This window comes from Symsagittifera roscoffensis, chromosome 1 (assembly GCF_963678635.1).
Source record: "Symsagittifera roscoffensis chromosome 1, txSymRosc1.1, whole genome shotgun sequence".
In the NCBI taxonomy this organism is placed as follows: Eukaryota; Metazoa; Xenacoelomorpha; order Acoela; family Convolutidae; genus Symsagittifera; species Symsagittifera roscoffensis.
This window is the reverse complement of record NC_087062.1, coordinates 16,665,467-16,690,782: the sequence shown is the minus strand read 5'-3', so window position 1 is coordinate 16,690,782 and position 25,316 is coordinate 16,665,467. Positions and strand designations below refer to the sequence as shown.

General features: G+C 37.2%; 1 protein-coding gene and 2 non-coding genes across 5 annotated transcripts; 2 read left to right on the top strand and 1 right to left on the bottom strand.

Moving 5' to 3' along the window:
• The first annotated feature begins 2,081 nt into the window (after positions 1-2,081).
• Positions 2,082-24,588, top strand: LOC134856230 (nuclear protein AMMECR1-like). Of its 3 annotated transcripts, none has more exons than XM_063872710.1 (9): positions 2,082-2,247; positions 2,487-2,693; positions 3,439-3,845; positions 4,177-4,433; positions 4,746-4,951; positions 5,851-5,973; positions 19,341-19,455; positions 19,959-20,049; positions 22,763-24,588. In XM_063872710.1, exons 3-9 carry the CDS (start codon positions 3,566-3,568, stop codon positions 23,275-23,277), a joined length of 1,587 nt encoding a protein of 528 aa, XP_063728780.1. In that variant the 5' UTR covers positions 2,082-2,247; positions 2,487-2,693; positions 3,439-3,565; the 3' UTR covers positions 23,278-24,588. The 3 variants fall into 3 exon arrangements, with proteins under 3 accessions (XP_063728780.1, XP_063728752.1, XP_063728682.1); XM_063872682.1 differs by having other exon boundaries at positions 2,082-2,291; XM_063872612.1 differs by having other exon boundaries at positions 2,082-2,298.
• On the bottom strand, positions 19,103-19,174 carry Trnaa-ugc (transfer RNA alanine (anticodon UGC)). The gene has a single exon. It is a non-coding gene; the product is annotated as a tRNA-Ala (tRNA).
• Trnan-guu (transfer RNA asparagine (anticodon GUU)) lies at positions 19,844-19,917 on the top strand. Its single transcript has one exon. It is a non-coding gene; the product is annotated as a tRNA-Asn (tRNA).
• Positions 24,589-25,316: the final 728 nt, after the last annotated feature.

Sequence of the window (25,316 nt, the reverse complement as noted above, 5' to 3'; positions counted from 1 at the left end):
CTTAATGCTAATTAATTTCCGCTCTATGAATCAATAATCGTTCAAGTCGAAATTTATTTTGTTACTATTTACGCTTGCGATTAGCATGCGTTATCAAATCGGATTATAGTTTTTTTTCGGTTAACAATTTGTTTAACAGAATCACTTGTTGGTATCTTGGTTCATAATGAAATCAAATTTCTAAGCGTCTTCCAGCCAGCTTACTCTGGAGGCAACGAATCCGCCTGAGATGGCAAAGGTCCGCAATTCGAATCTGACAAGGACCTTTTTTTCAAACGAGAAATATTCTGTTTCAAATAAAATTGTAGGGCAATTATTTGTCTAAGATCGCTAATTATCTGTTGTCGGCTTGGTTATCCTATCTTGGAACCGTTATTTTTTGCTGCGCGCATTTTTTTCAATAATACTTTTAGTGTTTGATCGGCTCCTGCAATTTGTTATTTTACTTACTTTGACTTCGTATTTCCTTCTATTTAACACTCTACTGCGCGCTTTTCATTTTTTTTGTATGTTTACCACTCGGTTTGTTGAAATTTCATTTGAAAGACCGCCCACTCCCCTGAGTGCCTGAATACTCCCCCAGAGTTTCTTTGTACTTTACGCCTCCGTCTACAGTCTTCGAAAAAGTCTGTGGGGAATATTTGATCCATCTTTTTGATTTGTTTTCGTTTTCTCGAAAACTTTCCCTCTCAAATCAAGTTTAGGTTTCAATGATACAAAGGATTTTGAAAAGCTCCCTGTATAAGCGGCTTGTCCCAATTTTTTTACTCAAATTTATGGCCCTCGGAATTGTCAATTTTTTTAAATATTTTTGACCGTTTTGTGAATCTTTGTGATTTTTCTCAAAAATTAACCTCTCAAATCTGATTTCGTGGGTTCAATGGGATAACGGGTAGTGATAAGTTCCCCTGCATCAGTGCCAACTTACAAAATTTATTGCACAAAAAGTTGACTCCGTCGAAAAGTTGTTGATTTTTTAATTGAAGATTTTGGGTTCAATTTGAAGAATGTGTTTTGGGAAGTTCATTTGCTCATGCTATAAACCAAAAAATTTGGTCCCGGAAAAGTCAAAATTTCCACTTTCCTGCCAAATCGAATATCATAGGTTAAATCGAAACAATGGCCTTCAAACAAGTCAAAGTTTTGAAACTTTTGGAAACTTTTTGGTTTTACGCCAAAACTACTGTGCCAATTCCCAGGTTGTGTTCAATCGAGAAACCCGGTTTTGGAAATCTTTTTTGCTTAAGCGGCCACAACCTGCTTTTTGCAAACAAAAGTTTTGGATTTTGGATAGTCTTTTGAACGTTTTTTTAGAACTTAGAAACTTCTTGAATTTGCTTAAAATTAACCTCATCAAATATGAGAAACGATCCGGTTGCGATAGTTGTTCCTGCAGAAGCGGCGGCGTTTTTTTTCTACGAGAAATGTTATCTCGGGAAATTGATCATCTCAAATTTTGTTTTGTCTTCTCACTTCTTTTAGTAGATCAACAACTAAGGTTTTGGGCTAAGTCAATTTTTGAAATCACATTTTCGTGCCGCATCAGTATAGGAAAGCCATTCAATATCAAACATGTTGCTCCAGCTTTAGCTGGGCCCTTAGTTGTTTTTTATCGAGATAATGGAGAAATTTTGGTTCACCTAGTTTTTTCAACATTATTTTTTTTTCGATTTGAGTTTTTTATGTTTGTGTTGTATCACAAGTGGCGCACTGTCGCTTGATTTTGATTTTGTTTCCCCGAAAGAGTTTTGATCTACATAAGGGGAAAACAAGATTAACAGGAAAAGCATCGTGATTTTTGGAATGACTTCTGCACTGCTGAGTTTTCGGGACACCCTGTAAATTGAGGCAAATGAAAAGTGTAATAATCGGGGCTTGTTTTCTTCCTTCTACTCGTTTTTTAGAATTAAAAATTTCTCTATATTTCGCAAGTGGTCGTTCGGTTCGAACCTTTGGCTGGGTAAGTGTCGTTCTAAGGGGTCGGTCGCTCTTAATTTAAGACATCAATTATTTGCGAAACAATTTTTAATGAGTATGCTTTTTTAATTACAATAATATATATTACTCTATTCATCGGTTTAATTACTTAGTTGATTAATTGATAGTTTCCTTTCAGAACAATGTCTGCTATGTAGTGTAGCACCATCTCAATTTCTATTCTAACCCGCTCCTAGTCCGGTTCGATCGTCGTCTCCGCCACTCTTTCTTCTTCTGTTCGCTGCCAGCCAACGCCTGCTGCACAACACAGTAAAGCCCCCTCCCTTTCCTCCTATCTGCCCATACACAATATAGTTAAAAGCAAGTTTATTGGACAAGTTTTGAAACAAATCAATCGACAATAACTTTGTCTAGTTTTGAGCGAAATTAAAGCGGAGTTGCTTCTTCTTCCGAAAAAAAAGAATAATTGATGTCCTAATGGCTCTGGTTTTTTTTCGAATTCTTAAAACGTTGTCCATTAAATTTGCTGCTAACTATTCGACTACAAGGTGCACAATTTTGAGCCACTCTTCAAACTGAGCCACATCACACCACAAGAGCTGCAGATTATTTTGGCTGTCTTATACGAACAAGCCAAACTGATGTGTCTGTGACCAATTGACTGCTGGAGTTCACTGTCGTCTTAGAAATCTCTATTTTGTAGCTTACAATTGTCGGATCACCGCTTTATATCACTAGCAAGCTAAGCATATCGGGTAAGTGGGTCTGAGGTGTTTATCAAATAAACAGGTAGGCTTGGTAGGCTCGATTTTCTTAGATCATTTACACGAGGCTCCGGAAAATCTATATAATTTTATATCTGCGTTAACCTGAAAAATCTTGAATAATTTAGCAGCGAATACTTTCCAAAAACTTAATTGGCGCTGTAGTTTAATTTTTTGTTCCTTGGGCTTTCAAAGCTGTATGCAATGCTACTTGAAGGTATTTTCCATGGGTTAATGGTGCTTTTAATTTTTCTGCTGAAAAAATATGAAATCATAGTTATTGATACGTTTAAATTAGTTTTCGCGACATCAATGAAGTTTCCGGCTCTTTCTCATTGCATACTCCCAGCTTTACATTACAGCTTTACTGTACTGATTCTTGTTTTATAGGGACAGTAACATATTGGGGGATTATCATAGGAAAAGCTAATATTTCTTTATATCGTGACTTCAACCATGTGAACCTTAATTTCATCTTTTTTTCTCAAAAATCTTGCATATCCATCCAGTTCACAAGAAAGATATTTAATCCAGTAGTTATTCTGAGCTTTCAAGTACTTGAGGATTCAAAGCGCTTAGGGTCTCTGCAAAATTCTTCTGTAGTAGTAATTTCAAAAATTTTTAACGTGGCATTGCTTTGTAACCAACACTGTTCCTTTAACGCTCCCAATTTTATGCAATACTTGTTATTCGAATTATTCAAATATTTTTATTCAAAGCATTTTTTTGATTTCAGACCCCTCAGCTTTAATTCCTAGACCTCAATCAATCTTTGGCCATATTTGGAACCTTCTTCAGTCTGACGATTATCAGTCCAGATTACCTTTACAAACAGTTCTACTCGGAGTTTTATAAATCATAACATGTCGTGTCTATCGGGCGGCAGCGGGAACAACGGCAGCGCCCAGAAGAAGCAGAAAATGTCCTCATCCCCTGGAGCTCACGGTCAACAGCAACAACACTATCACCATGGCAACCAACAACAACAGAATAACTCAATGTACAACAATGCACACGTGCAACAACAGCAGCAGAACTCAAATGCATATACCAGGAATACTCCCATGGGCACTGGTGTGACGTCACCAGGAGGGTCGAGTGGGGATAAGCTCAACTTTCACACTGGTGCTTCGTATTCACCTGGTTAGTAATGATTCACTTAAGTTTTCTGATGGGCATAACTTTGAGTAAACTGGCTATTGAGTAAACTGAAAAGCATGGGATAGCTACCTTTTTTGGTATTTCCTTAGAGTTGAGTTAAGAATGGGTAGCATTCATTGGTCGTTTTTTTTTTGAACATCTAGTTTCTTCTTCAGAATTCATTTTTTTCTTAAACTGTAAACATCTTAAACTGATTTTTCTCTCGTTTCGTTTTCCTAGCTCCTTAAATATCGAAGCTTGTGATAAAGTAATTGATCGCCAAATAGGATTTCCGTTCGATGGACGTGTAAAAGTGGAATAACTTTTGATTCAGGAACTTCGTACATGAACGGATACGCACAAACTGGTCACCACGGACAACTCCAGCAGCAGTCTAGTGGTAGCTCCAATAGGTTGTCCAATGGACACATTAGTAACGGGTTCGGGCCCACCTCTGGACACTACTCGCCCGCCAACTGCTCTGCCGGTTCCTCTCTCAGCGTAAACATGGCGGGAAGTGTGAACTCGCGAATATCTCCGCAACATTCTCGGGTGCCCAGTCAGACGTCGTCCAACAAGGCGTCCCCACCGGTACGTTATTGATCATACAGACAATAAGTTGGCTCGTAAAGTTTATTGCTTGATAAATATGCTAATTGAGCAAATTATTGTCTCACGAGTACAGTCATCCCTTGTAAACCCAAAAGAGGTCCAAAGCCAACGACGCTATTGATATCTCAGTTATCTGTATTTGCAAATTTAAGCCATTACCTACGAATCGAATCACGTGCTGATAAATTAATTAAATATTTCAACACGTGAGCTCAAGTGTTCTATGTCGTATCTGAATCTGAACTTATTATTGTTGTTTTTGTGGTTGCTTTGATTGGGTGTCTGTCGCAGGGCTCTGGCACAAACCACACGGGGGGTCTCTACATGGCGGCGGCTGCACAAGTACAGCAGCAGGCTCTGTGCGAGTACCCGAAGGGCAATTCTGTCTCGTGTTACGACATGTGTGTCTACTGCTTCGACGTCCTCGTCAACCGACTGAAACACGACCAAGTGCCACGAGTGTCCACTCCCACTTTCGCACACGCTAACGAAAGCTTGTAAGAGTACATTTCCTTCTCTTTTCCAAGAAAACCACCGGCCTCGAAAAAAAAAAGCCGAACCTCTACAAAAAAAAGCTGACGCGGCACTCAAAGCCGAACCGCTGCAAAAAAACTGACGCGGCAGTTTTCACATTAATCGGACAACACAAACAAAGTTTTCGCATGTCACGGAAAAGAAAAATTGATCGCAAAATGGATCCGCAAGTGTTACATTATAATAGCTTGCTCTCAACTGTGATATCAACAAGTGTCGCATAAAATTCAAGTTAGAGAATGTTAGAGGAAACAGAACTTTTTCCAATCCCCCTATTTCATTTTCTTTTCTTGTACTCAACTTGTTCATTTTCTTGATTGCTTCGCGTATTATCATGGCTAACTGAGTGACCTTGTGATGTAAAGTACGAGAAAAAGTCTATTCACAATAGATTGCGGCACTTAAACAACTCTAAAAAAAATTCAATATTAAACTTCAGCTCTTTCTCCCTCCCCCACCTGCAAATTTTTACTACTAAATTTATTGTTCACATTGTCGGATTGTTATGAAAACTGAGAGGCACACTAGCTAGGCCATGACAAACATATTTGGTCTACCTTGTAAAACCCTTCGTTACACCAAAAAAATGATGCTCTTGCGAGGATGAATTTAAGTGATAGTTTTCTGTATTATTCTTCAAAACCAGAACAAGGATAACTCAATAATCATTCTAACAAGTTATGGCTTTTCTTTGTTAGTCATGAAAATTGGCACGTGGCTGTATTACAAATACATTTTGTATTTTGTCTTCATGTACAACGTGAAGGCTGCGGCTAGACTGCGAAGTTGATGTTTGTGTTCAAAAATGGCATGTGGGCGAGGAGCTTGACGGTAAAAAAAGCCCAAATTGTAATCTGTTTAGTCCTCTGTTTGTGACGTGGAAGAATCAGGACACTCCTGAGAGCAAGGCTGTGTTGCGAGGATGCATAGGCACCTTCACCGACACCAAACTACACAAAGGCCTTCACGACTATGCCTTATCAAGGTCAGTCTTTTTTCAAATCAGATATATAATTAATCACCAATTTTTGATTCGGTTTCTTGAAGAAGTCCTGCCCTTTCAGAATTATATCTAAAGCATTGTGCTGTGCTCACTTGCCGGTGTTTTTTTATTCAGAAGACATATATGGCAGAACTTGGTTAAATGACGCTGTTTTAATATTGTCATCTTGAGGATAAGGAAAATCTTTTCCTGTATAAAAACCTACTTTTCCAAGGCAAACGCTTTTCTAGCCTTACTAGAACGGTTTTTGTTCAACTTTTGTTCAATTTCAGTATCTATGTACTGCTTAAATTCTGTTTGGTGAGCAATTTTAGTAGCATGTGTTTTATATGCTTCATGAAAGCTGCTTCATTGCTGCCTGATGCTTACTTTCGAAGGATATAAGAATATGTAAGCTGCCGGCGACAGCAAAGCAGGTGGCGAATGTATTCTAGAGGTCCGTGCTTCGAATACCACTTTTGGCTATTTTTTTGTAGCTATTCTTTGAACTCTTCAGCATTTTAAAAATTCTTTTGCCGTGCGGTTGCGAAGTGCAGCTTTGCCAGTGTTTGAAATTTGATTTCAATTTCAATGCCATCTTGATAAAAATACGTTCATTGAGTATTCCTTATTTTTGATTTCCATTCAAATTCGATCAATTAACCCCAGAAATTTTCGAAATGCCGCTAAGTTGGTTTGTGTTAAAATTCAGTCCGATGAAATTCAGTCCATTTGCTAATATTGTGAACAGATCCAATATGTAAAAACAGAGGAAAAGATAAGTTTAGATTAGGAGAATCAGAGTCAAGAAACGCAGTCACTTGCGTCAAATAGGCCTTCCATATCACTTCCGAAAATGTCACTGAGTCAAAAAGGAAATTGCTTTTAAAATTATTGATGTCATGAAAAAGTCAAAACTATTGCTTTAAATCTTTCTTTTGTACTTAAGTCTGAAACATATTGAAGCTTTAAATATTATGATTTTTCTTCAAACGAATATTTCTAAAATTTAACAAAACTATATCGTTTTCGGAAAAGTCATGTTTGACTTAAAGACCGTTTTCTGAAACTTTATGCTTTTTCTCAAAAACTACCCGCCCAAATCTGAGATTTTGATATCAATCAAAAGGACAGGTTGTGGTAAGCTCACCTGCATTATTGGCCAAGCCTGATTTTTTTTACACGAATAGTAATGACCCTCGGAAAAAACCAACTTTTTGATTTTTCGACTTTTTTAAATTTGACTTATCTCGAAAACTACCCTCCCAAATCAGAGATTTTGGGTTCAATGGAGAGGACGAGTTATGCGAACTTTCCTTGCATTAGTGGCTAGGCCCAGATTTTTTTTCACAAAAGTTACCGTTCTCGGAAAATCATATTTTTGATTTTTGGACCGTTTCAAATTTCTTGACTTATCTCGAAAACTACTTTCACAAATCTGAGATTTTGGTTTCAATCGAAAGAACAGGGTTTGCGACGCTCTTTTGCAGCAATTTCATCCAATTATTTTCCAATCTTTAATCTGATTTTGGCTTCAATGGAGAGTTAGGTTTTTGGGAAGCTCCACTATAAAGGTGACTCAGCCAAATTCTCCTACACAAAAAGTTATTGTCCTCGCAAAAGTCATATTTTAATTTTTTGAATTTTTTTTTTGAAAACTACCCTGACAAATCTGAGATTGTAGTTTCAATCGAAAGAAAAGGTTGTGCGAAGCTCCCCCGCATAAGGAAATATTCCTAAAGTTTACCAAAAAGTTACCGTTGTCAGAAAAGTCATGTTGGAATTTTAGGCCGATAATTTTTTTAGAGGGATATCAAGAGTGGGATTTAAATAAAGGCAAAAGGTGGTGGGAAGCCTCCGCGCAGAAGCGTCTACGCCTGAAAATTTGGTTGTACGAAATATGTTATGTCCTTGAGAAATATCCAACTTCTCCAAAAACTTCACTCTTTCTTTATTAGCGAAACTAAGGTTTTGAATTAAGCCCGATTTTGAAATTACCTATTTTATCCCCGCACCAGTACAAAAAATTCAGAAAATATCAAACAGGTACTTCCAGCTTTAGCTGGGTCCCTTCTACCATAGTTATACCAATGCGGGGTGTAAAAGAAAAGTACCCGGATTTGATAGCAGATTTCTTGTTTCTGCCAAAAATATCTTTCTGCCCAGGTGAAAGTAGATCCCCAGTCCCCACGACGGCTGGACATGTTTTTTTCTTAACTCATCACCAGCACAGATTTTTATAATTCATAAAGCTCAAATTTTTTTTTGGTGTGTCATAGACATGGAAAAAGTATGCCAATTAATTGCTTACATACGGCCTGTTTCGAAATTACCTATCACATTGTTTTTCTGCAAAGTAGTCTCTTTCAGCTCATCAGACTCAACCATTATGATCTTATTTTGCAGTTTCCAACTATCTTTTTTGAGTCATTGAATAGAAAAACCCGTAACAGCTTTCAAAGCATAGTCGAAAACTTAATGGCGTGCACAGAACATGTATCAGCCCATTTGCGGCATAAAGTTAAGTGTTTATTGTCGACTGGTGAGAAGTTTTGTCTATTCGAAAGCGATCGAACTGTTGCTTTCGACGAGATGTCGCCTCACAAGGCTTTTTCCTTATGAGGTGGTAATCAAACCTTGAAGAAAAAAACGTTTTTGAAAGTAAAACGTTTTTGAAAGTAAACGTTTTAGAAAAAAAAACTTGCAAAAAAAAGGATCAAAGCTTGTTGACCCGTTCCTTCAATTATGCTTTCAACGATAAGACTGTCTTTACTACGTTTTACGATGCAAGTTTTGATCGAGTTCTGGTTTTATTTTACTTGCGAGAGCAACTGACTAGTAATCAACAACTTTAACTTTTTTCCCGCAAACAACTTCTCTTACGAACCACCAAGAAACGTGAAAAGTTTGTCGACTTTTTAAAAAAAACAGGCCAAAAAAAGGCTATTTAAGGCACTTTTTGGAAAATGTTGCCCAAAAAATCGCACTTTTTGGCGCGCGCTAGCCCCTCAAAATTAGTATATTCTGGCGCCTTTGGAAAAATTTTTTTAGGGTCAATCAGCCAAAAATTGGTATCTCAAAATAGTACAAAGAAAGGCGTCTCCCCCTCCCTAAATCCGCCCCTGGTTCCTTTCTCACTTAGTTCAATGGTAATGGAATGCCTTGAATTATATGTCTTTGGTTCGAGTCCCCGCCGGACCTTGTCTTCATCTTGATGCGTATTAATTTGATTTTTTTAAGAAATGTTGAATATTCAGACTATCGTTTGTCTGCTTGTTTTATAGCTTAATTTCCAATGTATGAAATTTTGTATCCAAACGTTTTCATAATTGAAAGTCGCTCTGTTAATTGAAAGATTATGAAATCTGAATTTGAATACATTCCTTGTGTTTTCCGCTTTTTAAACGGCTTTCCCGCTGTTATGGTTTCCGCTGTTTTAACGGGCTTTGTTTCAGCGCTTTTGTTTTCCGCTAAACGGTCGTGTGCCCTAAAATTTTCGTCTAAGTGGCCGTTCGGTAAGCGATACTAGTTCTAACATAATACATAATGCTGTGATTGTGTTTTTGCGATTGTTTTTGAAAATGAACATCAGTCGAGACGAGACAAACGCATGAATTTTTTGTAGATGTAGTTTTTGATTTAGTGATTTTCGTCTCATTTTCTTTTCTCCTGCTTGCAAAGCTATTCTTGCGTTGTTTAGTAAGTGCTGCGAAGCTCGGCTTCGCCACTGTGTCCATATATATTTTCACTGCATCAATTGCTGGTTGTATATCAGTTTTTCTTTCATTTTAATTATCCCTGCAAAAGTTGCGGGACACTTTTTGATGCTTGTTTTTTTTTTCAAGGAACACTCAGGGACTTGGCCGCCTGAAATCGTTTTTCGGTCCATAATCCTTAATTTGACTCAAAGGCGCCTTCGGTTCCAATGTTCAGTAAATTTGAATCATGGTAGTAATGCGGAGAGAGTTCGGCAAATATGTGCTCAATTATGCGGCATTTTTAGATTAAAAAGTGCCATAAATTTTGAGAAAACATGCCAGTTATGACATGTTTTCTCAAAAGTTATAGCTTGGAAAAACAATTTGGATGACCTAAATAAAGTTCGGCGAGGTTTTGAAAGTGCCAGTGAACGTAGTGAAGGCACTTAAATAGACCCACCTCACATAAGCATCATTTTAATGGCATAAAGAGTTATCTTACCATTTAAAATTACTTGAGTTTGGGTATGAAGAACAAATAGACCGACACTCAAGTAGAGTTGGAATAATCTGATTAGACGAAAAGCCAATTTTTGTTTATCATAATTGAACATTGTGAGCCAAAGTCTTGGACGAAGATTCGTAAATATAAGCCGCTCGGTCGTTTTCAAGACTCAAACCCAACTGACGCCACTGGCTAGATTTCAGCTGATGTTTTGACACCTACTAATTAAATTGCAGAAATCCTAGTCAATTTTTTACATAAGATAAGTTAGCATTTTTCAGAGACCTCTATCACACTTCTATATCACAGTTCCCCTATATCCTAACTAAATTTTTTTCTTCGGCATGCCTACCTGATATATTTCTAATTTCATATCCTTCTGTAATTGTTACTCCACAGTTAAAACGGTTTTCTTTAAATCTGAACAGCCTTATCCTGAAATCTGAGTTACTACAAATAAACATACACTCCCAAAGCTACGTACACTGCAAAAGAAAAGTACACTGTGGTGATGGCCGAGCACTGAGCATAAATGGAGGTACCGCAACAACACGCAACAAAAGACTACTCGCAAAATTAGAGGAAAGCTTATTATCTCGGCAACTTTGTAATCTCGGTTTAAGGTCGCCGCTGGGCGCGCGTAGCCGCTTCGCGGCGATAACCTGCTCTAAGTTTCGTATAAAGTCCTACCCTCTGTTGGCGAGCTCGCAACACGCTGGCGCGATTGTGGCGGTGAGTACATTGCGAGTTGTCTTTTAATGCGAGTTGTCTTTTATTGCGAGTTGTCGCATTACGATAAATGGACCACTAGCGAAAACTAAATCAGTATAATCAAGTACGGGGAAATTTCAATTGTCTTTACGTGATTTGCGGGGGGCCGAGGTTAACCGCGAGGGGGGGGGGGGGAAGGTATTTGGACAATTTTTGAACAAAAAAGGCATTTTCATTGGGGGGTCCCGCAAATTTGGATTAATTCTTGAAAATATTATGACAAAATTGAGTCAACTGAACATTGAATTGGCACAGAATTTTAAAGATTTTAATCCAGATTACACTTTTTTTGCGTTGAAAAGGCAGTTTTTTCAATTTGGTGCTCTCAAAGTTGATATATTTTTCAAAAACTTTGGGTATAATTTTAATGGTATGAAAATTCGGGTGAGGTCCATTCAGACCCCTCCCCTGAAAAAATTTAAATGGGTCAATATTCTAGGGGGGTGAAGTCTGTGAAGAAGTCGTTTTGTGGGGGGTCCAGATAATTTAGTAGTGCAGAGTATTGATTATTGACAAGCAAGGCCATAAATTTGAAGAACATTTTTTCGGCAGAGCAGATATGCTTTTACTGACTTATTTCAGAGACTTCGAGGAATACGCTTTCCTAGACATCCCAATAACAATGTTAAAGCCATGAGCTATCTTCAATTAATTGTTTATTGACAAAGATGGAGAAATCAATTAAATTAATTGAATACGTTGTAGTTGATTGACTTTTGACCTCCCAATTGACTTTTTCCAACCCCTGATATTTACAGAATTATAAATTCAGAAATGAAACAGGCAGAACTATGATAGACAGTGTCCTAGAAAGAGCATTTATGACTTCAGGTCACCCATAGCAATAACATTAAATTCGCACATCTCAGAATTGTATAAATTGTGAATTGCATTTCAAAAACCTCGCGAATAAAATTGATTGGAATTTGAATTTTTTTGATACGAAATTATCACACCATTCGCATGCAGAGAGTTGCGTGCGGCAGCCTACTACGGAATTGATGAACGGAGTGAAGACTCTTATAAAGGTGTTGATGGTTTTGGTTTTTTTTTCCTGGAAAAATGTTGAACTTTGTTCGCACCCAAATGTTGCCGAGTGGGTAAGACGCCCAGCCTTTAACACAACGGTCGTGGGTACAAATCCCGCTTCGGTCACGTTTGGAGGGTACCCAGTGTCATCCACCTCCTCAAGGTTGGGCCGGCTCCGGCAAAATGGATGATATCTCTCTCCCCCACGGAAAACGGCCCAAGGTCGAATGATGGGAGCTGGCTGGGGGCTAAAACAAAAGCTTAAATTTGATTTTTCTAGATTTGGTATTTGATTTCTTTTTATTTTCAGTTCATTTTTTTGTTAAAGGAAAGAAAACGCCTCCATTGAGCAGCTAAAGTATGAAAGGGGCAAAAATCAAGATCTACTTCTAGTTTCTTTTCAAATAAGAAATGTAACTTTCAGATTTTTCAATAATTTTTTTTGCGAACTCACTCCTATTTATTGCTTCAGTTATATTTAAATATTGATTTGCAAGTTTTTTTGTAGTTTCTTTAAGCTAATTTGTATTGTTTCTCATTGCTTTTTCTGAAAAAAAATTAAATATTAGTTTCGAAAAATAGTTGAGAGTGTTATTCAGATCAGTTTACATAAGCGCCTTATTTAGCTTTTCGCTGTTTGATACGTTTTTTTTCCGGGTGTTACATTTTCGTCTTTTCACGATCAAACTTTTCAAGTAACAGCTATAGCGTCAAACAATCGTGAAAGTTTTTAATTCGAGTCTAGGTTCTTGATGCAACTCAAGGTACTGACAAAATGTGCTTTATTTTTTTTCTGGCGGAAATAATATTTTTCAAAATACTCGTTTCTGAGTTTCTTGCGCTGAAAATGAGCAATAGCTTTTATTTGGTTTTATAGCTTATAAGAATATCTCGAAGCTCAGTGTCAGATAATGGTTTGAGGTTATTGGAGCGATGCCTACTTATTGAGTTGTTTACTGCATCGTGCCAAATAACTATATATGTGCGTGATGCTAGGATATGGTGATGTTGATATTGGACGGTTGCTAAATTTGATGGAGTTAACCGATTGCAACTCGATAACCGCGATAATAGCGAGTTAATGGTGATAAACGATTGCAACTCGTTTTTGGAAAGCGAGCGGTAGCGTTTTTATAGCATAGTTTAAGGAGCTGGCGCCAAGTATGAACATTGGTTGAACCTTTTTTTGCAAGAATCGCGAACTGGGTTCAAGCAAATCGCGACCTTGGGTCAAGCAAATTGCGACCTGGATTTCCACCACAGCGAGGAGTGAACCTGCTTGTTACGCAAAAGTAGACATTTTTCTTGAGTTGAGACTATGGTACTGGCACTAAGTGTGAGCTAAGGAACTGGCACATGGTATGAACATTGTTTTGCAAGAATATATTTAAATCTCGACCCGGGGTCAAGCAAATTGCGACCTGGCTTTCCACTACAGCAAAGAGTGAACCTGCTTGTTACGCCAAAATAGACAGCTTGCTTGACTTGAGGCTACGTGGTTCAATTGAAGTCTATTCAAACTAATTTTTAGTTTTGCTCCGAACGACTGCATTTTTAAACTTTTTATGCAAAATTTTTGACTTTTATGCAAAATTTTTGAAATTTTTTTTTCATGTTTTTCGAATTTTTAAGTTTTTTTTTGAAACTACACGGTTTTGTAAAAGTTTCAAATTTTCCGAAATATAAATCAAAAATTTTTTGGTTTTCAATCGCTCGGCAAGTAACTTCTGACTTTTCTGCTTTGTTTTAGTTTTTTTGAAAGTAAATCAATTAATATCAATTTTTTGGACTTTGGTTTGTTCGGTCTCGCTACGTTTTAGGTGATTGAGTCTTGCTATAACACAATGTTGAATGTTGGCAAAAATTTTTTTTGGTTTTTCGTGGTTTTCGGGGATTTTCGATAAAAGTTTTTCCTGGAGTCATGGTCTACGTTGTTAAAGGTGATAACATACAAGCTATAAGACATTTAAAGAATCAAAGAAATTATATCGAAATAAAGAGCACTTTTTATGGATACGGAGAGGTTATTTGGGTCTTGTTTTTGTACACTAAATTCAGAGTTTTCCTACAGTTTCTTTTTCAGTCCGGCATTTCAAGTTAATTTTTAAGACTCTGTTAAAGTCATTTTAATGTTTTGTTTTTGCATGGGCGAAGTTTTTGCACTAGTGACTTGAGTTTTACTTGATTATTTGACTAAGTTCTAATTATTTTGGTTATTTCGGCTAACTTTCTTATCTGCAGAAAATGTTGATTGAAATGCCTGACCGTGTTGATTGAATTCGATTTGCTGAAATTATCCAGTCAGATTCGACTGCATAACCTTCGACTATATTGGTTTAAGGATACCGGTGGGCGATGACTGGCTCCAACTTTTGTAAAAAGTCCTACCCTCTGTTGGCCAGCTCGCAACACTATTTTGATGCTAAGGCTATTTGGCTTTAATGCTGTTTGAACAATAGGCAATTATTTTACCGTTTACTGGTTCCAAAATTGACCTAACACAATTCTAGTTGAAAAATTTTGGTACAAACGCGACCGATTTTTCATTTTGGTTCTTAACCGAATGGGACTTAACCGTTTAGTGCAAAAGACCCAAAGCAACCTCTGTTGAAGAACTTATTCAATTTTTTAAAACAGTTTTGTCGATTCCATCATCGTTTTTATGCTTAGACAGGCGAGATCCTTTCGTAGATCTTCTGCGGACGGCAAAAACCACTTCTACCACAAATAATTGGAAGTGTGGGGGATCGAAAAAATTAAATATTAGTTTCGAAAAATAGTTGAGAGTGTTATTCAGATCAGTTTACATAAGCGCCTTATTTAGCTTTTCGCTGTTTGATACGTTTTTTTTCCGGGTGTTACGTTTTCGTCTTTTCACGATCAAACTTTTCAAGTAACAGCTATAGCGTCAAACAATCGTGAAAGTTTTTAATTCGAGTCTAGGTTCTTGATGCAACTCAAGGTACTGACAAAATGTGCTTTATTTTTTTTCTGGCGGAAATAATATTTTTCAAAATACTCGTTTCTGAGTTTCTTGCGCTGAAAATGAGCAATAGCTTTTATTTGGTTTTATAGCTTATAAGAATATCTCGAAGCTCAGTGTCAGATAATGGTTTGAGGTTATTGGAGCGATGCCTACTTATTGAGTTGTTTACTGCATCGTGCCAAATAACTATATATGTGCGTGATGCTAGGATATGGTGATGTTGATATTGGACGGTTGCTAAATTTGATGGAGTTAACCGATTGCAACTCGATAACCGCGATAATAGCGAGTTAATGGTGATAAACGATTGCAACTCGTTTTTGGAAAGCGAGCGGTAGCGTTTTTATAGCATAGTTTAAGGAGCTGGCGTCAAGTATGAACATTGGTTGAACCTTTTTTTTGCAAGAATCGCGAACTGGGTTCAAGCAAATCGCGACCTTGGGTCAAGCAAATTGCGACCTGGATTTCCACCACAGCGAGGAGTGAACCTGCTTGTTACGCAAAAGTAGACATTTTTCTTGAGTTGAGACTATGGTACTGGCACTAAGTGTGAGCTAAGGAACTGGCACATGGTATGAACATTGTTTTGCAAGAATATATTTAAATCTCGACCCGGGGTCAAGCAAATTGCGACCTGGCTTTCCACTACAGCAAAGAGTGAACCTGCTTGTTACGCCAAAATAGACAGCTTGCTTGACTTGAGGCTACGTGGTTCAATTGAAGTCTATTCAAACTAATTTTTAGTTTTGCTCCGAACGACTGCATTTTTAAACTTTTTATGCAAAATTTTTGACTTTTATGCAAAATTTTTGAAATTTTTTTTTCATGTTTTTCGAATTTTTAAGTTTTTTTTGAAACTACACGGTTTTGTAAAAGTTTCAAATTTTCCGAAATATAAATCAAAAATTTTTTGGTTTTCAATCGCTCGGCAAGTAACTTCTGACTTTTCTGCTTTGTTTTAGTTTTTTTGAAAGTAAATCAATTAATATCAATTTTTTGGACTTTGGTTTGTTCGGTCTCGCTACGTTTTAGGTGATTGAGTCTTGCTATAACACAATGTTGAATGTTGGCAAAATTTTTTTTTGGTTTTTCGTGGTTTTCGGGGATTTTCGATAAAAGTTTTTCCTGGAGTCATGGTCTACGTTGTTAAAGGTGATAACATACAAGCTATAAGACATTTAAAGAATCAAAGAAATTATATCGAAATAAAGAGCACTTTTTATGGATACGGAGAGGTTATTTGGGTCTTGTTTTTGTACACTAAATTCAGAGTTTTCCTACAGTTTCTTTTTCAGTCCGGCATTTCAAGTTAATTTTTAAGACTCTGTTAAAGTCATTTTAATGTTTTGTTTTTGCATGGGCGAAGTTTTTGCACTAGTGACTTGAGTTTTACTTGATTATTTGACTAAGTTCTAATTATTTTGGTTATTTCGGCTAACTTTCTTATCTGCAGAAAATGTTGATTGAAATGCCTGACCGTGTTGATTGAATTTGATTTGCTGAAATTATCAAGTCAGATTCGACTGCATAACCTTCGACTATATTGGTTTAAGGATACCGGTGGGCGATGACTGGCTCCAACTTTTGTAAAAAGTCCTACCCTCTGTTGGCCAGCTCGCAACACTATTTTGATGCTAAGGCTATTTGGCTTTAATGCTGTTTGAACAATAGGCAATTATTTTACCGTTTACTGGTTCCAAAATTGACCTAACACAATTCTAGTTGAAAAATTTTGTTACAAACGCGACCGATTTTTCATTTTGGTTCTTAACCGAATGGGACTTAACCGTTTAGTGCAAAAGACCCAAAGCAACCTCTGTTGAAGAACTTATTCAATTTTTTAAAACAGTTTTGTCGATTCCATCATCGTTTTTATGCTTAGACAGGCGAGATCCTTTCGTAGATCTTCTGCGGACGGCAAAAACCACTTCTACCACAAATAATTGGAAGTGTGGGGGATCGAAAAAATTAAATATTAGTTTCGAAAAATAGTTGAGAGTGTTATTCAGATCAGTTTACATAAGCGCCTTATTTAGCTTTTCGCTGTTTGATACGTTTTTTTTCCGGGTGTTACATTTTCGTCTTTTCACGATCAAACTTTTCAAGTAACAGCTATAGCGTCAAACATTCGTGAAAGTTTTTAATTCGAGTCTAGGTTCTTGATGCAACTCAAGGTACTGACAAAATGTGCTTTATTTTTTTTCTGGCGGAAATAATATTTTTCAAAATACTCGTTTCTGAGTTTCTTGCGCTGAAAATGAGCAATAGCTTTTATTTGGTTTTATAGCTTATAAGAATATCTCGAAGCTCAGTGTCAGATAATGGTTTGAGGTTATTGGAGCGATGCCTACTTATTGAGTTGTTTACTGCATCGTGCCAAATAACTATATATGTGCGTGATGCTAGGATATGGTGATGTTGATATTGGACGGTTGCTAAATTTGATGGAGTTAACCGATTGCAACTCGTTAACCGCGATAATAGCGAGTTAATGGTGATAAACGATTGCAACTCGTTTTTGGAAAGCGAGCGGTAGCGTTTTTATAGCATAGTTTAAGGAGCTGGCGCCAAGTATGAACATTGGTTGAACCTTTTTTTGCAAGAATCGCGAACTGGGTTCAAGCAAATCGCGACCTTGGGTCAAGCAAATTGCGACCTGGATTTCCACCACAGCGAGGAGTGAACCTGCTTGTTACGCAAAAGTAGACATTTTTCTTGAGTTGAGACTATGGTACTGGCACTAAGTGTGAGCTAAGGAACTGGCACATGGTATGAACATTGTTTTGCAAGAATATATTTAAATCTCGACCCGGGGTCAAGCAAATTGCGACCTGGCTTTCCACTACAGCAAAGAGTGAACCTGCTTGTTACGCCAAAATAGACAGCTTGCTTGACTTGAGGCTACGTGGTTCAATTGAAGTCTATTCAAACTAATTTTTAGTTTTGCTCCGAACGACTGCATTTTTAAACTTTTTATGCAAAATTTTTGACTTTTATGCAAAATTTTTGAAATTTTTTTTTTCATGTTTTTCGAATTTTTAAGTTTTTTTTTGAAACTACACGGTTTTGTAAAAGTTTCAAATTTTCCGAAATATAAATCAAAAATTTTTTGGTTTTCAATCGCTCGGCAAGTAACTTCTGACTTTTCTGCTTTGTTTTAGTTTTTTTGAAAGTAAATCAATTAATATCAATTTTTTGGACTTTGGTTTGTTCGGTCTCGCTACGTTTTAGGTGATTGAGTCTTGCTATAACACAATGTTGAATGTTGGCAAAAAATTTTTTTGGTTTTTCGTGGTTTTCGGGGATTTTCGATAAAAGTTTTTCCTGGAGTCATGGTCTACGTTGTTAAAGGTGATAACATACAAGCTATAAGACATTTAAAGAATCAAAGAAATTATATCGAAATAAAGAGCACTTTTTATGGATACGGAGAGGTTATTTGGGTCTTGTTTTTGTACACTAAATTCAGAGTTTTCCTACAGTTTCTTTTTCAGTCCGGCATTTCAAGTTAATTTTTAAGACTCTGTTAAAGTCATTTTAATGTTTTGTTTTTGCATGGGCGAAGTTTTTGCACTAGTGACTTGAGTTTTACTTGATTATTTGACTAAGTTCTAATTATTTTGGTTATTTCGGCTAACTTTCTTATCTGCAGAAAATGTTGATTGAAATGCCTGACCGTGTTGATTGAATTCGATTTGCTGAAATTATCCAGTCAGATTCGACTGCATAACCTTCGACTATATTGGTTTAAGGATACCGGTGGGCGATGACTGGCTCCAACTTTTGTAAAAAGTCCTACCCTCTGTTGGCCAGCTCGCAACACTATTTTGATGCTAAGGCTATTTGGCTTTAATGCTGTTTGAACAATAGGCAATTATTTTACCGTTTACTGGTTCCAAAATTGACCTAACACAATTCTAGTTGAAAAATTTTGGTACAAACGCGACCGATTTTTCATTTTGGTTCTTAACCGAATGGGACTTAACCGTTTAGTGCAAAAGACCCAAAGCAACCTCTGTTGAAGAACTTGTTCAATTTTTTAAAACAGTTTTGTCGATTCCATCATCGTTTTTATGCTTAGACAGGCGAGATCCTTTCGTAGATCTTCTGCGGACGGCAAAAACCACTTCTACCACAAATAATTGGAAGTGTGGGGGATCGAACCCCAGACCTTCCGCATGCAAAGCGGACGCTCTACCACTGAGCTACACCCCCGTTGTATATCGATTAGTTAGTGAGATATAAGAAGCAAACATGAGACAGCGTCACACTATTATTTACTTTCATTATTATACATCAACAATACAATACAGTTCCAATTCAAAATGTATGTATATTCAACGACGTCCTAACCGAATGTTGAATTGGTATGTGTGTTTAGTGCATTAAAGGACAGTCGTTTCGCTCCTATTAGTGACGACGAAATCTCCAAACTTGTAGTATCAGTGTCTGTTTTACTGCACTTCGAGGGAGCAGACAGTTGGGACGACTGGGAGGTAAAGTCTAGCTCTTAAATAAAGCAAGAGGTTCAATCATGCTCGCGTTGTTGCTAAAATGCGCCAAATATATTAAATATGCGGAAGAGTAATATCTATCGGCTCTTTTCCACTCCCCCACCTTTCAAAATATCGATTGTTTTGTCTGTTTTACGTCTATATTACCGCTAAATGCGTGATTTTACTATGTCAAGTATGAAGAACAAATCTCTCCACAGTTGTCAGTTTGTTCACCACTCCAAATTCCATTGCATTATGGCAGCGCTAAATAAGCTTTTCAAATTTGAATTTGAAAGGCGCCACATCTATCTTCTGCCGTCGAGATTGGACATTAACCAAATTAGTATTGAGTCTTGCTTGATAAACACACTGGTTCTGATTGCTCTAAGCTCTTGTGGCGCAATCGGCTAGCGCGTTCGGCTGTTAACCGAAAGGTTGGTGGTTCGAGCCCACCCAGGAGCGGACTATTCTTTTGCAATTCACAGTCATAATATCTTTTTCAGATCGGCCTGCATGGCCTAAGACTAGAGATAGAAACGGACAGGGGTCAGAAGAAAACTGCAACATATCTACCTGAAGTAGCCTCGGAGCAGCGTGAGTTTTTCCAATATGATATGTATTTCGCATCCTCGTTTCGTAATCGCAGCATGTGTGCGAGCCCAGGGATGGCAAATGCGAGCCCTGTACAAGTATGATAGTGATAGTTGGGTCCCTTAATTTTAGATGGGTCCCCTAGGAAAAAATTTTGGCTTTTTTCTTTCCCCCACCTGACATAAGCATTAATTTTCTGGGTACTACTATGATAGAGTGGTCCCACGAAAAAAACAACTTTCAAAAAACTTGTCAGAAACTAATATTTTGTGTATATCAAGAAATGGCTCTTTTTCCTCCTGTTCACATTGTTCGAAGTTACTGTTCACATTGTTCGATTGTCATGAAAATTGACATGTAAACTAATTAGGCCATGACAATCATATTTGGTCCTCATAATTAACCTTCTAAAACCACTCGTTAGACCATAAAAATAATGTTTGAGTGAGGTGGGGGGAAAAGGAAAAAGAGCCCAAGAAATATGCTCGCCTCAACTTATTTTACGGTTTAACAACCATAATTGGGTTAACTTATTTGTCATCAAAACTCAATTTTGGCATTTTTAAAAAAAAAAGTTTCCAACTTAAAATGACGAGGGATGTTTTTACAAAGTACCAAGTACAGAGTCCTACCCTCTGTTGGCAAGCTCGCAACACGCTGGCGCGACTGCGGCAGTGACTTTTCTGCTGTTTAGTTTTTTTTATGAACAGTAGAAAATTAACGTAATAATTCGTTGGCTCACAATTCGACCAATCAGAAATCGAGTTGAATAATTTTGGTACAAATGGGACCGATTTTTCATTTTGAATCCTTTCAAATTGAACCTTGCAATTCTGAGAAATAAAAAAATGAGAAATTGAACCGAATACTAATTGCCGAGCAAATTGTGAAATGTGAGGAAAAACTGTTATTTATACATGTTTTTTGGGATCTTGACTATCCGCCCTTTGCTAAAGGGAAAGATTAGTTACTAGGTACAAAATTCGCATATGCTTAACCGTTGGGGGTGGCAATTCGTTACTTGGTACCAAAGGGGGGAAGGATAGTTGAGAAGATCCGTTTTTTGGGTATAATAGTCTTTACAAGGTTTGGATGAAAAGTTGAGATAACGCCAACCAATTTCGACAATATTTGAATTTTGTGGTTCGATTTTTTTGCTAGTCGAGCTTTATGCTTATCGATACACCGCCGTCCATAACCCAGGGCAGGTCAAAATTTAATTGGACAAAAGAAAATTAATTAGCGGTTAATTGGAATGTTAAAAATCGAATATCAACATTAATTGGCACAGCCCAAAATTAAAAAACAATTAGTTTCAGGCACGAAACATCAATCTTGGTTAACAATTTTTGACACGAGTTCAGTCCAACTATTTTTTGCTGATTTTCTGAAATAACTGCATTTCCAGGTTATGAGGGTTTTCTCGCTGTGGTGTCACTGAATTTTTTAAATTTGAATTCGTTCTTTTTTTTCTTCAGAACGAATTTAAGTTGTACGGTTTTGAAGTTTTGTTATGGCCGAACATTCAAGCCGAACATTTTGATAAAAAGTCAAGAAATAGGATTAATAGGAAAACTGTTTTGAAGACTTTCTCAATTTCATGAGCTTTCTTTGCCATTTATTGTTTTCATTTTTTTTTGAGCGGTCCAATTGATCTTTGTTTTAATTTTTAATATTCCTACAGATGTTCCTAATTAAAACATTGTTGAAAGGGACGTTTTCATGAGTATAATTTATGCATCATTTCAAAATCCGGCTGATCTAACTATCTGATGCCCCTCTCAAGTGGTGCATCGTTATGAGGAACGCTTATTATGAAGTAAACTTTCCTAAATTTTTGAAAATGAATATTTTTGAAATTTTCGCGTTTTGAGATGCTCGTAAAGTTTAAATTTCGAAGTCTCTTTGGCTTGTTGTCCTTGACCCGTGTTATGGTGGTCTCGAAAAGCCAATGGGGGACGTTAACTTGGTCTTGAGTTCAAATTTTCGTCTTATCAGAATAGAGAATTTTACTAAAAGCGCTTAGTAAATTTAATTTAAATTGAACGCTGGGGCTGTGATAGGTCACTTGAGAATAAGATGCCTAAAGGTCTCAAACTGACATTTAGCTCACCCAATTCTGTTTTTTAAATCGTAAAATAAGCTGAAGCGAGCATTTTTCTTGATAAAAACAGTATAGTAATTACAATTTTTTTACTCGACATTTGGCGAGATTTTTGAAATGAATAATTTATACTTGAATTAGTATTCAAATTATTACATGCGAAATGCATGCGATACCTGTCTAACATAGTTGCTTTTTCTAGGGACCACTCTGTCATAGTTCATATTAGTACCTCTGTGGTGAAGTCTCTTATCGTGGTAAATTTGGCTGCGGGGGGGGGGGGGGGGTGTTAACTTGATCCCGAAAAATTAGTCTACGTTTGTTTTTGGTCGGTCAAATTGATATTCTGAGCTCTCATGAATCAATGAAGACTCTCTTTTGTGCCATTACGTTCGGCGGTGGCGCCAATAGGGGCTTTAAAAAAATCTGGTGTTTGTCCACGGCCAAGATTGGATGTAAAGTTGAAGACCACAGATCCCCTTTTTGTCTTTTGATTGAAAATAACCGTACCCATCTTTGATCTCTGCCACCTTATAGCGTGCGTTGACCCTAATTGGTTCGTGACCTTGAGTCATCGATATGGACTTAGATTGGACCATTGATTCGTTTTAGGCTGGACTAAAAAGCAGACGATTGATTCCTTGCTGCACAAGAGTGGCTACACGGGACGTATCAACTCCGACGTCAGAAACAGAATCAAACTGACTCGCTACAAGAGCGAGAAAGTGACTCTGTCCTATGCAGAGTACAGGGACAGGAAAGCATACAAACTGCAGTTGAAAAATAACCCTCCGCAGTCATTAGTTCTCACAAACGGTGTCTCGAACGCCCAATCATCCGATGATAGTCCTATGAGGAACCATCATCAAATGGTGAACGGCTCAGCGGCATCATTAGTTTCGCCAACCTCAAGCGGTGCAAATTCGCCAATGAAGGCGTTGTCTATCAATCCTACTAAGACATCTCACAACCAACAAGCCTCCTCCTCAAGTAACTGGGGCTCCTCGGGAGTAGGAGGACAGCAGCAGAGTAGTTCTGGAGGTACATATCGACGCAGTGGCGGCGGAGCCTCGCCGCGGCACGGAGGCGGTCAGAGAGGAAGTATGTCGGACAGTCATCCCTTGTAGTATTACATAATAGCTCCCAACATTACATAATCGAATTCAGTTCAAGCATGGAAACGGACGATAGAACGAATAACTGAAAGAAACTAGCTTAAAGTATCTGACAATGTTATCGCTATTTGTTGATCCATGTTGATGTTACTTCGCTCTGCTAACGAATTTGAAATAAACCTTAGTTAAAGGTAAGGTTACTACCTTACCTGCTACGAAACAAAGTTAGAGTCTAAAGGAATGCCGAAAATTTGTTAAAAGATGAAAAATAAAATGAAACTTTAGCCAAACATACAAAAAGGCTGCCTATTGAAATCGGTTTAAATTGACACCAAGTTGTCTTTTCCAAGTGTATTTGTGATTATGACTGACAAGAGTTATCATAGACAGCCTTTACGTTTTTCAACAAAAGGTGCTTCAAATTTACGCCATCCCATCTGTAAGGAAAGTAGCCTTCCATAAAACCGTCAAATTTATATCTGTATCTAAAAATGCTCAAAAATCAAACGCTGCTCTTGAAACGCTTCTGCTCAAATCAATCCATCAAAGTTTACAAGTTTGTCGCCTTTAATCTCTTTGAAATGTATCATGTATTCTACTCAGAGGTCTTTTTGACTACCCCCCCCCCCCCCCTCTCTCTCTCATAACCACCACCTAACTAAATTCTGACTTATCTACTTCTGTTGAAATCCAGTTTCTTTATTCCTCTCAGGACTTTTTTAAGTGCCAAATCATTTTTGAAAGAAACTGATGATTGAAACCTGACGTTACATGTTATGTATGAAATGTTGCTGCTTTTAGTTAATTGTCTTCAGTAAAAAGTAGGGTAGCTTAAGAGATTCCCATTCCCTCAATAAAAAATAATTGGGTTCCGGAAAAATCCAAACTTGAAGCAGACATAATTAGACACCCTAAATTTGAAAGTTATTACTAGCAAAGAATTGGTCTTCGGAACAATTTAATTAAGGTACAATTTGCCTAAAAGATATACGGGGCATGCTTGCCTTTTCAAGAGACTTGCATGCTTCCCATTTTTTAGAGAGCCGCCTATCATAATTTACCTATGCTTAATTCAATATTGATGCTAGTGTCTTGTCTGCTGAAGTTTGGCAGTTGAGTCAACTAATTGCTAGAAGTGCCGTAAATATTATTTCAACTTTCGAATCAATCTTTCTCTGTAAGTACTCAATATTGTTTTATCATCGATTAGCTTAAGACTTTTCTATGTCTATTATTAGGCTTATTTTGTTCTTGTTTCGCCATTGACATTCTCTTCAATACAAATTCAAAATAGCATACTGTTTAATTGATGTTTTTGAAATAGCATTTTTCTATAAAGTACCTTAAAAAAATCTTAAAATGAGACATAACTTAGTTAACAAAAATGATGTGTATATCAAAAGCAAAAAGCTGGATACTTGTGCCGTGATGATACTGAATAGTACTTTTTGTTATTTACACTTGCGATTTACATTTTCTTTTTTCCAAACTAAGTCGGAGATAAAAGTGCTACTATTTGGCTTTATTTTTAATTTATTACATGCAAAATTGTGTCTTTTTTATTTGGTGCTATTTTTGCTGCATCGAATTGACAATTTTAGCTGCGCTACTGGTGGCTAGTTTTTGGGGATTTTGAGCATCCGTGGCCGAGTGGTTAGGGCGCGAGACTTAATGTGCTAGGTCGCAGATTCGAATCGGACATGTAGCCGAGTTTTTGCTAATTCGAGGCTTATTTCTACTTTTTCTTATTTCCTTTGATAGAGCTGCTTTTTGGTCGTGTTCTTGCAAGTGTTCGCGAAGCGCAGCTTCGCCTATGTTAAATCTTGCAAAAGATCGTTTGCATTTTGAATCATTTTTGTTGGCACAAACGATCTTTTGCAACATTCAAACTTTGCTTAAAATGATGGGAGAAGGCCTTTGAACAGCCTATATTTGCCAAGGAATCGCAAAATGAAACTTCAAACTAGTTTTATTTTTATTTAAATCAATTTTTCTGCTCCTAAAAAGCTAAATAAAATTCTGGTAAAATTAACGTTACTTTTCGCTTTACT